The 12,950-nt window shown below is 38.2% G+C and overlaps 1 protein-coding gene and 1 pseudogene across 1 annotated transcript; both read left to right on the forward strand.

Moving 5' to 3' along the window:
- Positions 1–1,813: 1,813 nt before the first annotated feature.
- On the forward strand, positions 1,814–2,398 carry LOC133731113 (leucine-rich repeat protein 2-like). The gene has a single exon (XM_062158568.1). It carries the CDS (start codon positions 1,814–1,816, stop codon positions 2,396–2,398), a length of 585 nt encoding a protein of 194 aa, XP_062014552.1.
- A 1,145-nt stretch (positions 2,399–3,543) lies between these two features.
- Positions 3,544–10,913, forward strand: LOC133731114 (mitogen-activated protein kinase kinase kinase 2-like; annotated as a pseudogene).
- The last annotated feature ends 2,037 nt before the right edge of the window (positions 10,914–12,950 follow it).

Here is a 12,950-nt window from a genome sequence, read left to right on the forward strand (position 1 = left end):
AATTAAATAAATAAAAAAAACATACTTGGTTTCGAGAAAAACAAAACGATCCTAGCGCACGCGCGTGTTGAAGCAGGCGTGCGTAGTGATGTTTTTAGGCTTGAGAAAAACTGGGCCGCTTCCTTTCTTTTTTCAGCAGTGGGCTTAATCTTTTTTTCTTTTCTTTTTTTTTATGTTTTTGTTTTTTTGGGCCGGGTCTTTTCTTTGGGTCGGGTCCCCCTTTTTTTTTTTTTTTTTTTGGTTGTTGTTGGGACGAGTAACGCACCCCCCTCTTTTTTTTCTCTCTCTCTTTTTCTTTTCTTTCTTTTCTCTCTCTTCTCTGCGTCTTCTTCTTCCTCTGATGGAGGCAGCATGCCGGGAACTGACGACGAATCCGATCTAGGCTAGCTGCAAGGTTGAAGGGGGGGTGCTGCTGGGTCGCTTCCTTCAACCCTAAACCCTAAAGACTCCGGTGAAGGGGAGTATGTGAGGCTCCGGTGAAGGGGAGGCGGTGCTGCAGTTCTGTGTGGGCTGGCAGGGACAAAGGACGATCTGGTAGGTAGGCCGCCAGGGAGATTTTTTTTTTTTTTTTAATTTTTTTTTATGGTGGCGGCAGAAAACGTTTTTTTTTTTTTCTAGGGTTTTGGTTTTTTTTTTTCTCGAAGCTAGAGTTTTGTTTCTCTTAACTATTTGCTCTGAGCGTGCTGATGACGTGTAAAAGTAAAATGGAATCGGAATTTGTCTACTCATTTCGGGAGGTGTATTCATTTAAGAGTCTAAAAGATTTTTTTGTATTTTGAAAGTTTATGGATATTCAATTGAGATTTTAAACAATCCTTTAAAATATTGATGTATTCAATTAAGATTTAAAATTATCCATTCAAATCTGCAGATATTCAAAAGTATACAGATTTTTAAGGATTTCATTAAATGTTGGATTTTGGAGGATTTTATAGTGCTTTTTATACATATCAAAACTAAAAAACAATCCAACCACTCCCCAAGAGATTTTGATGGATTCTTTCTCACTCAAAAAATGAAGAAGCTCTTCACCAAAAAAAAAAAAAAGTAGTTCTCAATAGGTGACACTCATCCATTTTGCTCTCATCTATAATTTTTTTATTTTTATCACTATAGCTCTGGAAGCCTTTTAATTCTTTTAGCTAATTAAACTCATTTTCAATGGTATTGTTAAGATGATACATATACACATGTTTCTTTTGTAAATTAGATATGAAATAAATTATTAGTTTTCTCTTATTGTTCATATATCATTGCCATATATATATATATATATATATATAGACATACACACATACTTTTTTGTCATTGACATAGCATTATGGTTGGATCCATACATCCATTGCTTTTAAAGAAGAACGAAAAAAAAAAATTAACCTACCATAAGTATCATAAGGACTCAAATATTAGTAAATCAATCCATTAGAATCAATCAGAGTCCATATAGAATTTAAACAATCCATGAATTAAGTAAATCTATAGATTATAAAAACTTAAACAAATTTTTTTTTTAAATCTGAATTGGATACACCCCCCTTCATTTCATAGTCCATTTATATAGGGAGAGAATTACAACGGAAATATCAATTACAATGATGACATTAAATGTTGATTGATCCGTAATCCTTGCTGATTGATGGTAATCATTATCTATTCGTCAGTCACTTTGACGAAGGCATATAATGTGCTTTTCCTTTAACAAAAAACACCTTTTGCAGGCTATCTCTACGTATATAAATTAAGTGCTAGCAATATCCCTTCCAACCTTCTCCTTTGTATCCTCACCACTTATCTAAGAGCGTCAACTCTGACAATGAGGACGACCTGCTGGATACTGTTGACTCTAACCCTAGGCGCAAGTCTCATTCCTGGAGCACACCCTCTTTCAGAGACAGAAGCTTTGAATGCGTTTAAGAAGAACTTAAGTGATCCGCAAAACGTGCTCAGCACTTGGAATGCCAATCAAGCCAATCCATGCAGTTGGTCACACATCGTCTGCAATCAAGACAATCAGGTCACTGGAGTGTTCTTAATTAACAGCCAGCTTTCTGGACATCTGGTACCTGAACTTGGATCGCTTTCGGCTCTCGAGCGGCTGATTCTTCCTCAGAATGACATCTCAGGAACAATTCCATCTGAGCTTGGTAACCTGAAGACACTCCAGACTCTCATATTAAGTTATAATAGATTGTCGGGCAGCATTCCTCCTACACTGGGTGATTTGCAATCACTTCGTACCTTGGGTCTCGATAATAACGAATTGAGTGGGAAAATCCCTTCCGAAATTGCAACCATTAAAAGCCTCCAAATTGCGTCTTTTATCGACAACAAAAATTTATGTTGGGAGTTTTCGCCGACACCAATATATAAAGGCAGTTACCCATTATGCCAGAAGTAATATATAGCTAGAAGGATGGACTCTGTAGCTAGCAGCTTGCTCTGAACTTTTACATCTTAATTTTCAATGAATTTCTTATGTAATAAAGGCCATATTTCTGTGCACTTCTAATCGATAGCTATCTTTGATGGGCGATACTAATCGGCCTCTATACTATTTAAGCGAGCTACACCAGGGTAATGCTAAAGATTCGGATCTAATTTTGCATTATAATGGAAACTCACAGAGACCACTGTAGGGACAAAAGTTCAATTATATAGCTATGGGGATAGTATTAATAATATCAGCTCCGTCCATCTACAAATAACTGAATCTAAATTTTTGAGTTTTTTTTTTTTACGATATAGTTTACGGTTCGCAACTGGCATATATTAGACTCCCTCTCAGGGCCGGATTCAGTGATTCCTAATCCACCACGGAAGCGAAAAGGAGGTTGCATTTGTTATTTCGAAGATCTGGAGCAACTTCAGATGCATTCTATTAGAAAACATGAATAAACCTCCTGCTAGGGAAACTACCGTCAATATTTACCATGCATCCGAACAACTTGGACATAATTAAGTTGTGTGGTTCGTGCACTGATGTTCCCGGAAAAATACAAAATTAATCTAATCGACAGAAATTAATGGCAAGCAATCTAGCCACAAAATGCTAATGATGCTGATGTCAACATGTCTAGAGAGGGCAAAAAAAACCAATACTTACGGTGATTCACATGTCACCATCAATCTTTCATATTCCTTTTCGATCCAAAGTTCGAAGAGAGTGATTGGAGTAGGGAAGGAAAGTGCATGCGGCAAAAAATACTTGATACATCCCTTAATTTGTGTTAGAACCACAGATTCTTGGGAAGGGATGTATTAAGTATTTTTTGCCGCAGATTCTTGGAAAGTGCATGCCCAAGTTTGGCCTCTGTTAATACTTTCCAGATCCTTGACAGTAGCACTTTCCTTCCCTACTCCACAGATTCTTGGAAAGTGCATGCGGCAAAAAATACTTAATACATCCCTTGTGCATGCGGCAAAAAATACAGGTAATAAAGAAAGTATTAACAGAGGCCAAACTTGGGCATCAAGTAGACTTGGCCTCCAAGGCTGGAATCATTTAGAGGAGGGCTCTGACGTGTTCTTCAAGGCACAACCAGTCTGTACGTTCATCAACCAGCTGCAATGTAATTTACACTTTCATTGATTGCATTTTCTTGTAGAGCAGGTTAAAGTGAGAGCAAGTATGAATTCTTCAAATCGCGCTTCTTGTCTGCTGCACCCTAGTCGAACGTCGGCACTTGTCATGGTTCAAAAGTCCAAGTTTCCATCAGTATAAGAATAAATCTTCAAGGTGAAATGAATAATTACAGTCGAAAAATCCAGTCTTGCCAAAACCTTGACTACCAATGTCTTCAATCCCCCGAGACGAAGCAACCTCGATTCAATGGCGGAAGGGCGAATTGATCGGTTCCGGGGCCTTTGGCCGTGTTTACATGGGCATGAATACTGAATCCGGAGAGCTTATTGCTGTAAAAGAGGTCCGATGTTTTTTATAGGCTTCGTCCTGTTTTGGTTGTTAATCTGGGCAAGTTGGGAACTTGGGATGTGTTTATCTTTTTGCATTGTTCCTTTTATATTGATTTGGCTTAGGTGTTGGTATTGGTATTGGAGGGGTTTTCCCAATTGAATCCGGAGAGCTTATTTGCTATTAGAGAGGTCCAATATTAACATTGCCTTTGTCCTAGCTGTCTTGGGTGTTAAGGTTTTGTTCTTTGACTTGCTAGTTAATCTATGTTTCGGTAGTTTTAGTTCTTTTGGTTCTTTCTTCTGGGTTTAAAAAGTTTGGCACTGTTCTTCTTTTGTTACTAGTCAATTTAAATTGATTTGTCTTTATGTGGAGGTTTTTCCTAATTAATTTCAGTCATGAAAGTTTTGGTTCTGCAGTTTGTCATATCACTTCTTTGGCATTTATGTATAATTTGTGAGCTGATTTCGACTTGCTAATTAGTGGTTTTAATGCTAAGCAGGCTCGCTCATACCAACGTTCTTCAACAAGAAGTGAGGCTTTTAGAAAACCTGTCTCATCCGAAAATTGTTGCGAGTGGGAATTTCTTGTATCTGTTTTAACTAGTGATGACTTCCACATTTCTGAACCTGTGCTTGGTTTTGGTTTCTTAGGGCAAGTCCACCGGTTTGTTTTTGACCGGTCAGGAGCTAGATCTTGCTGAGGTGGTGACCTTGAACCTGCAAATCTGGTTTCCAGCGGTTTGTTTTTGACCAGCCAAAAACTTGGCTTTCTTGACCGAAGCCAAGAATTTAGTCATGGCCATGACTAAATCCATGACCCAGGCAAGAAATCAGCCAGCAAGGCCCAGCCCGGAAACGTGGGCGACGTCAGCAAATGAGGGGAGAAGGAGACGCGCCAGCAACGGAAGTGAAGGACAGCTGCTTGACACGTGGCGCTGCAACTCCCACACGCGTTGCTTCAGTCGTTTGTCGCGTAGCGACATGGAATGGGCCGGAGTAGGAGCACGTGGAAGAGAGCCATTGGAGGGCTTTGAATTCTGATCCCAACGGTCATGAAATCCCAGCCCTTGGTTTCAATTAATTTCCGGATCCAACGGCAAACAATTATATTTGTACTATATATATACATAATGTTAATAAACGGTAACAAAAATAAATTATAAAAAATTCTAAAAATTTCTATATAAATACCTACCATTTAAAAGCCCCAAAAAAAAAAAATTTAAGTGAACAGTAAAAAAAATAAACAGTGAAAAACTCAATAAACAGTGGAAAATGAACAGTGTTGACCGGTCAAGAAAAAAAACGGGTGGAAACCCATGTCCAGTGGCAGTGAACAGTAACTTGACTGGTCGAATTCTTGACTTTTCGACCTTGACATTTCTTGACTACGGGTGAACTTGCTCTTAGAGATATTTAGGAATTGAGAGGGAGGATGAAACCTTAACTATGCTGTTGGAATGCGTACCTGGTGGGTCCATACAAGCACTATTGGAGAAATTTGGATCTTTCTCTGTTCCTGTACGCTTTTTGTCGACTAAAATTTTGTATCCGTAGGTGTGTTCTGAATGCAAAAGTTATAGAAAAAGCAGAGATGGTCTGGTAGTCCCTTGTTCTCTGTGTTGGTTATGTTCTTCATTTCTGATCTAATTTGTTGAGCAGGTAATAAAAAGATTCACCAAGCAGTTGTTGCTGGCACTAGAATATTTACACAAAAAAGGAATCATACATGGGGACATTAGGGCAAGTCCACCGGTTTGTTTTTGACCGGTCAGGAGCTAGATCTTGCTGAGGTGGTGACCTTGAACCTGCAAATCTGGTTTCCAGCGGTTTGTTTTTGACCAGCCAAAAACTTGGCTTTCTTAACCGAAGGCAAGAATTTAGTCATGGCCATGACTAAATCCATGAACTAGGCAAGAAATCAGCCAGCAAGGCCCAGCCCGGAAACGTGGGCGACGTCAGCAAATGAGGGGAGAAGGAGACGCGCCAGCAACGGAAGTGAAGGACAGCTGCTTGACACGTGGCGCCGCAACTCCCACACGCGTTGCTTCAGTAAAAAAAAAATTAATTGAACAGTAAAAAAAATAAACAGTGAAAAACTCAATGAACTGTGGAAAATGAACAGTGTTGACCGGTCAAGAAAAAAACGGGTGGAAACCCATGTCCAGTGGCAGTGAACAGTAACTTGACTGGTCGAATTCTTGACTTTTCGACCTTGACATTTCTTGACTACGGGTGAACTTGCTCTTAAGGTACTCTGTCTTACCTGCTAGTGATATAATGCACAAGTAATGTCTGACACCCTTGTCCTATTCTTTTCATTGTGTAATCATGTATAATATGTATTGCTTATAAATTTCCAGGGAGCAAATATCCTTGTTGATAATAAAGGGCGCATCAAACTAGCAGATTTTGATACATCCAAACAGGTGGATGAGTTGGTTCATACATTGCCTTACATTTTGTTTGTATATGTGTAGTGTTCATTATGCACACCCCATCTAATTGTGAGGTGCATTATTTCAGGCAGCCATTTCAGGTGCAAAGCCTACGAGGGGTACACCATACTGGATGGCTCCTGAAGTCATTCGTGGGACTGGTAATGACTTGTAGGCACTATTACTACCCTTATGGCTTATACCATTGGCTATGCTACAGGCGTGTTATTTGATGATGATGCATGAGATGTAGTTTTATTTTGTTAATTACAGTTTGGGTAACATGGAGAGAGTTTTTCGATACAGAAAAAATATAGAAAATTACATGTAAGTGTCATTTTGAAACTTTAATTAGCCATAAGGCCATCTAAATTTTCTTGTACACATAAGGCCACTTCTATATTCAAACTTTTAACTCTATGACAATTGTACCCTTTCACAATTTCTGACCTCTCAATTTATAATATCTCTCTCTGGTTTCAAAAAAACAAAAGTCTCTCTCTCTCTCTCTCTCTCTCACAAACTGAGATGCCGTTGCAAACCTCACGAGCTTACCGGCGACGACCTGGAGGCATGGCGCGACTCTCCCTAGCAAACCAAATCGATGCCGTTGCTCGCCGGCGACGACCTAGAGGCAAGGCGCGACTGACAAACCGATGTCGTTGCATACCTCACAATCTCCAGTGACGACTTGGAGACATGGCGCGATCTACACAACAAAGTCGTCATGGTCTCCGGCTCTTCGACGAGGCCCTCCACCGCCGCCATCGCCTCTTCCTCCACCTCACCTGCATCAGAACCCTAAACGAGCACTGATTCTCCGGCGACGACGACAAGGCCCGCGGCCTCTTCATCTCCAATCGAAAATCCCCAACCGAAAAGTCTCTCTGGCTCTTCGTCATGGCCTACAGGTCGGACGATATGAGTGATGCCGATTGGGAGCTCATAGCTGAGGAGCATGAATGATGCGGTAAACTTCTCTCTTTAGCTTTGGGTTCTGATTTTGCGTTAGTTTTTAGGAATTGTTTAGTGTTTAATTCAATTGTGATTGATGATTGCAGGTTAAGGTTTCGTATAATTGCATTGAAAGTTGATAATCATTGTTTCTGATGTTTCCATTTTGTTATTTTTTCAAACTGAAATTCTAGAAGGGAAATCCCAGGTAGAGATTTGGAAGATGCAGCTACTTTGCTTGAGCAAGTAAATTGGTCTCATTCATTTAGGAATAATGCCGCAGAGATTTGGGAATGATGTGTTTGAATGATTGGCATTTTATTTGTTTATTTATTTAGGACTAATTGGAGTTGTGTTTGGCTGAAAAGCGTTTTGATGTTGATGTACCTATAATTGCTTTTCCTATGGTCAGAATATATCTCCTGAGATGAAGGTTTGGGGAGTTTTTGCTAAAGTCAATGAAAAGGGCCTTGTAATTAGTCTTCCAGGGGGATTGAGTGGACTAGTTTGAGCTTCTGATGCTTTTGATCTTATTTTGGATGATGAAACTGAGGTGATAATCAACCCATTAGCTTTTGAGATCTTGGCAATTCTTTTTTATTGTCTAAAGCTTCTCTCATTGTTCTTTCTTGCAGTTTTGAAATACTCCAAAGTCTCATATGTGATGCGGGAAGTAAAAGTGAGAAGAAGAGAGCAAATTGAGACAAAAGAAAATGCTAGATAAGGAATGTAGTATGAAGTAGCTTTTAGTGTCGGTGAGAATAGCATTTAATGTTGGTGATAGTAGCTTTTACTATTGGTGATAGATTGAAAATAGTTTTCAATTGTCGGATTTTGTTTATATTTGCAATGCATGGTTTATGTAATTTGAATCCAATTGCTGAACTTTCTGTTAAGAAGGATTACTTTATCAAGTCCTTGTTGTGTTTGATTGAAATCGGAGTGTTTTGATTGGAGTATTTGATATTGTAAATTTATAGTTGTTTTGATGTTTTGATTGGAGTGTTTTTATCAAGTCTGTTTCATTTTGATAGATTTCACGTTAGTAGCTCTTTATAACTGTTACAGTGGTTTGTCAACAAGGTGATAGTAGCTTTCTATATCTCTGTTAGTATATTTTCAAGCTGATGTTAGTAGCTTTTGTTATAATGGCTTTTTAGCACATTGACAGTAGCTTTCGACATTTATTGTAATAGATTTTCACAACTATGGTAGTAGATTTTTAAAACTATGGAAGTAGCTTTTATTTTCATAGCTTCGTTAGACTTTGAGAATAGCTTTCTCAGTCTATGAGAGTAGCTTTTTTTCTACTTGGTAGTAGCTTTTGGTTTTTGTGAGAGTAGGTCTTGGTGTTGGTTAGTGTAGTTTTTGTTTTGCTTGATAGTAGCTTTTGATGATGGTAAGAGTAGCTTTTGTTACTGGTGATGGTGACAGTAGCCATTTGTTGCTGGTGAGAGTATCTTTTTGTGTTTGTGACAGTAGTTTTTGTTAATGGTGTTAGTAGCTTTTGATTTTTGGGAGCGTATCTTTTATTCGTGACAGTAGTTTTTGTTAATGGTAATAGTAGCTTTTGTGACTGCCGAAAATCTCACCAGCGTAGCTTTTGTTGCTAGTGACAGTAGCTTTTATTGCTAGTGATAGTAGCTTTTGTGACCTCGCCGGAAATTTCATCATAGTAACTTTTGTTGCTAGCCACAATAGCTTTTGGTGTTAGTGACAGTAGCTTTTGTGGTCGCCGGAGGTCAGCAGGAGACTCGCCGGAGATCGGCTGGAAGTTGGCCGGAGGTCGACCGGAGACCCGCCGGAGTTCGCCAGAGGTCGGCCGGAGTTGACCGGAGACCTCGCCGGAGAGGAGAGAGAGAATGGTTGTTGACTTTTTACTCTAGTGGCATTTATGTAAATATATTAGTTTTTATATCCAAAATATAACACCATTTTTAATTTAGTAGCCTTATGAGGGAAAAAACTAGTTGGTGACCTTATGGCTAAAAAAACATTCAAATATGCACTTATGTGTAATTAACCAAAAAAAATATACAAATAAGGTAAAGAGGAATTGGTGTAAGAGGTATTCTCCAAGAACAGTGAATTTGAACATAAAAAGTGATAATAAAAGTGTGCCAAAAGCAAGCGCGCAAGTTCTTAAACCATAATTTGGAGGTATAATAATTTTGCTAAGGAGTAAGGACTGCTCTGTAGGAATATATTTTGAACCATGAATTCCAGCTTGTCCCTAAATATGGCAAGAGAAAAACACATGCCCTCACTCACACTAACTACAAAAGGTTCTTGTTATGTAATTATTTAAGGATCCATTTAAAATATTTGTTTACACACACACACACACAGAGACAGTATATATATTACAATTTATTTATGGGATAAATAGTAAGATATATTGATATATGAGAACATGCGATTTGCTAGTTCTGCAGATATATGGAGCGTTGGATGCACTGTGATTGAGATGGCCACTGGAAATCCTTCTTGGAACCAACAGTTTGAAACAGTAATCACTCTACGTACTGATATATATCTTCAAATGAATGTAAGAAAGTTGTCTGTCACAATTCCTGCCCTAATGGCATGTTCCTTTAGGTTGCTACTTTCTTTTATTGTGTAGGGACAAGCAAGTCTCATCCACCAATCCCTGAGCATCTTTCTCCAGCAGCAAGAGATTTTCTGCACGAATGTCTGCAAAAGTATGCTAATGCTAATGTTCTTGCCCGATCTTGTAATTGTTTTAGTTTGAATACATCTCCAAGATATATGTTGTGTTGAACATTTCTTATTTTGGGCATATGATGATGTAGAGTACTGATTTTCATGTTCCAACTACTTGTTTATTTGGAGTTTACATTTACTGTTGTCTAATGGTAGGGAACCAACTTTAAGGCCATCCGCATCTGAGTTGCTTAAGGTAAATAGTTATTCAAATCTGTTTTTCTTTTTATGTAATGGGAAATCTTGTGCTGTGTAATATATCACTATATCTATTTCTATTGTGAATTTTTGTGTGTGGCGTTGTCTGCTAGTAGTGTCTAATTCCAAATATCTTCTTTTCAACTTCTTGTATTCATACATCTTCTCTATCAATTGCACGCAGCATCCTTTCTTAACTGGGAAAGAAGTGGAATCTCAGAATTCTGCCGTCATGGTTGGTATTGAATGTGGTCATACAATTTGTTATGGTTATTTTCACTATTTTATTGCTTTTCTTATATATATATATATGGACATTCAATATATGGCACTTAATTAGTTAATTTGCTGTATTGAAATTGGAATTGCATTCCTGTCAACTGTGTGATGAAGTTATAACTTATAAATCCCATCATGGAACAGGAAGTAGAAGTGGCATCCTCATTTTGCCAAACAAATTCTGACGAAATTTGCATCACGTTGGATGATGATGCAAATTCCGATTTTGTATCCGATCCAGCAAGTGGCGGAACTAGAAAATTGATTGTAGAGGAAGCCATTAAACAAATGTGCTCAAAAATTTATAAATTCTTTCTAAACATCAATCCATATACGATAAGTATTACATTACCTGGGTGTTGATATAAAATTATTAGGTGCAAAATGCAAACACAGTGGATAAATTAAACACATGCATCATGTTCTATTCACATTGATCAGCAACTACAACCAGTAGAGAGGGAGAAAAGACCCGAGAGGTCTTGTTTACCGTCGTCCATATTTAAACCGCTAACCTTACCAATATTACTGATCCTCCGATCAACCTCCTTCTCTTTCCGAGAGGACTCCAATTGTGCTCTCAGATTGTGCACTTCATCCAGAGAAACCTTCAGCTGAGCTTTGAGTGCCTCCACCTCTTTTCCGGAGACATTCAGCTCCACTCTCGTCTCGTGAAGTTGCCGCTGCGCCAACTCCCGCTGTCGGATCTCCTCTTCCTTGAGGAGGGTTAAAAACTCCACTCGCTTCTCCAATCGGCGGAGGCTGCACTTTATAGCCTCCAATTCATTCTTCTCTTCCATTTAGATTGTGGAGGAAAGCAAACTCGTTGTGGGAGAGTACTAGAAATTTTGGCCGATGGATGAGGAAAAGATGGAGCATTTTATTGATATATAATCAATAAGGAGTTTTATGAGATTTGAGAGACTTATTGCATTTAAATTTCAAATAAGGAAGACGTACAGATTGAGAATATCGGAAACGGAAGATAATGTAGTCATTAACGATAATTATCTCTCGAAAATATTAATCCATGAAGAACTCTAGTGGCACGAAACAACTAAGTCTTCTGCACTGGTGATTCACCTCTTGGACGCCATCAAAATAGTGAAATAAAACATTATATGCTTGTTTTGACAAAAGTAATTTTTTTAAATATTAAATATATGTTTATTTTTGATAAAGAACATCATAGATATTTCATTAATATGAGGTAAGGTAAGACCAGAATAACCATTACATATCATTACGCTACCATATACAGATAGACAAGAAGTTGTTGTAAAATACACCACGGATCAGAGGCGGAGAAAGGCAGGGGCCTACTGGGTCCCGTGCCCCACTTATGTTTTCTAAAATAAAATATAATTATGTATATATATATATAATATACTAATATTATATTAAAGATAGATTTTGATATATATATATATATATATATACTAGTCCTTTAACATGTGCTCCGCACATGTCAATTGACTTTTACTTTTTTATTTTTTTAAATTAAAAAAAGTTACAGCAATTTCTCTCCTGATTTTAGGGAAGTTTCTCATTTTTTCATGGGAGGTATTACAAATTTTTGAAATATGATATAGTCTGTTGACTCTCTTAAAAGTACTCCTCATAATTATATACAATACCAAGATAGGATATGATCGTTTAAGGTTTGATATTTAATAATTCTGATATTCATGGATTCATATGATCTTTGTATATTCATCAGGCATGGGAGTTGTGGAAAAAAGGTGCAGGGCTAGACTAATGGATCCAATGCTAGGCAATTCTTGTATTAACAAAGATCAAAAGAAAAGATGCTTGCATGTTGGTCTACTATGTGTGGAGGCAAGTGCAGATGATCGGCTAACCATGTCAGATGTGATATCTATGTTGACAATTAAAAGTGTGCAATTACCTCTGCCAAAAAGGCCAGCATATGGTATAGAAAATGATGTGGCTGAAGCTAGTATAAGTGGAAATGAATCAGAAATTTCATCAACAGATGAAATGTAAAAGTTCTGATTTTGATGGGGAAGGTGTGATGGGAGTGAGATCAGTGAGCGAAGAAGATGTGGCGACACTGTCTCTGGAATGATGGAGATCCTGGAAAGGTGGACATTATGATGAAAGGCTAAGGTGATAGTGATGGAAGGTTCAAAGGGGAAATCATAGCCAAAACTTCGAGTATTTGTACCTTGGACCTGGAGCTGATGACCGATGAGTACATTGGAAAGAAGAAGCAAAAGAACAAGCACCCTTTGAGTCTCAAAAGGCGAGCTATGGACCTGAACCACTTGAAGAACCTGAATGGTAGTTACCAACTGCTACAAGTACAAGCTGAGTTTTGATCGTCTGTGCTCACTTCCCAATCAGTGCCTAACAGAATAGGATTGATCATTCTTTGTTGTAGAATCAGGACTATTACGAAGCCTAATTTTAGCAATTCTTTCT

Source organism: Rosa rugosa, chromosome 2 (genome assembly GCF_958449725.1).
Source record: "Rosa rugosa chromosome 2, drRosRugo1.1, whole genome shotgun sequence".
In the NCBI taxonomy this organism is placed as follows: domain Eukaryota; kingdom Viridiplantae; phylum Streptophyta; class Magnoliopsida; order Rosales; family Rosaceae; genus Rosa; species Rosa rugosa.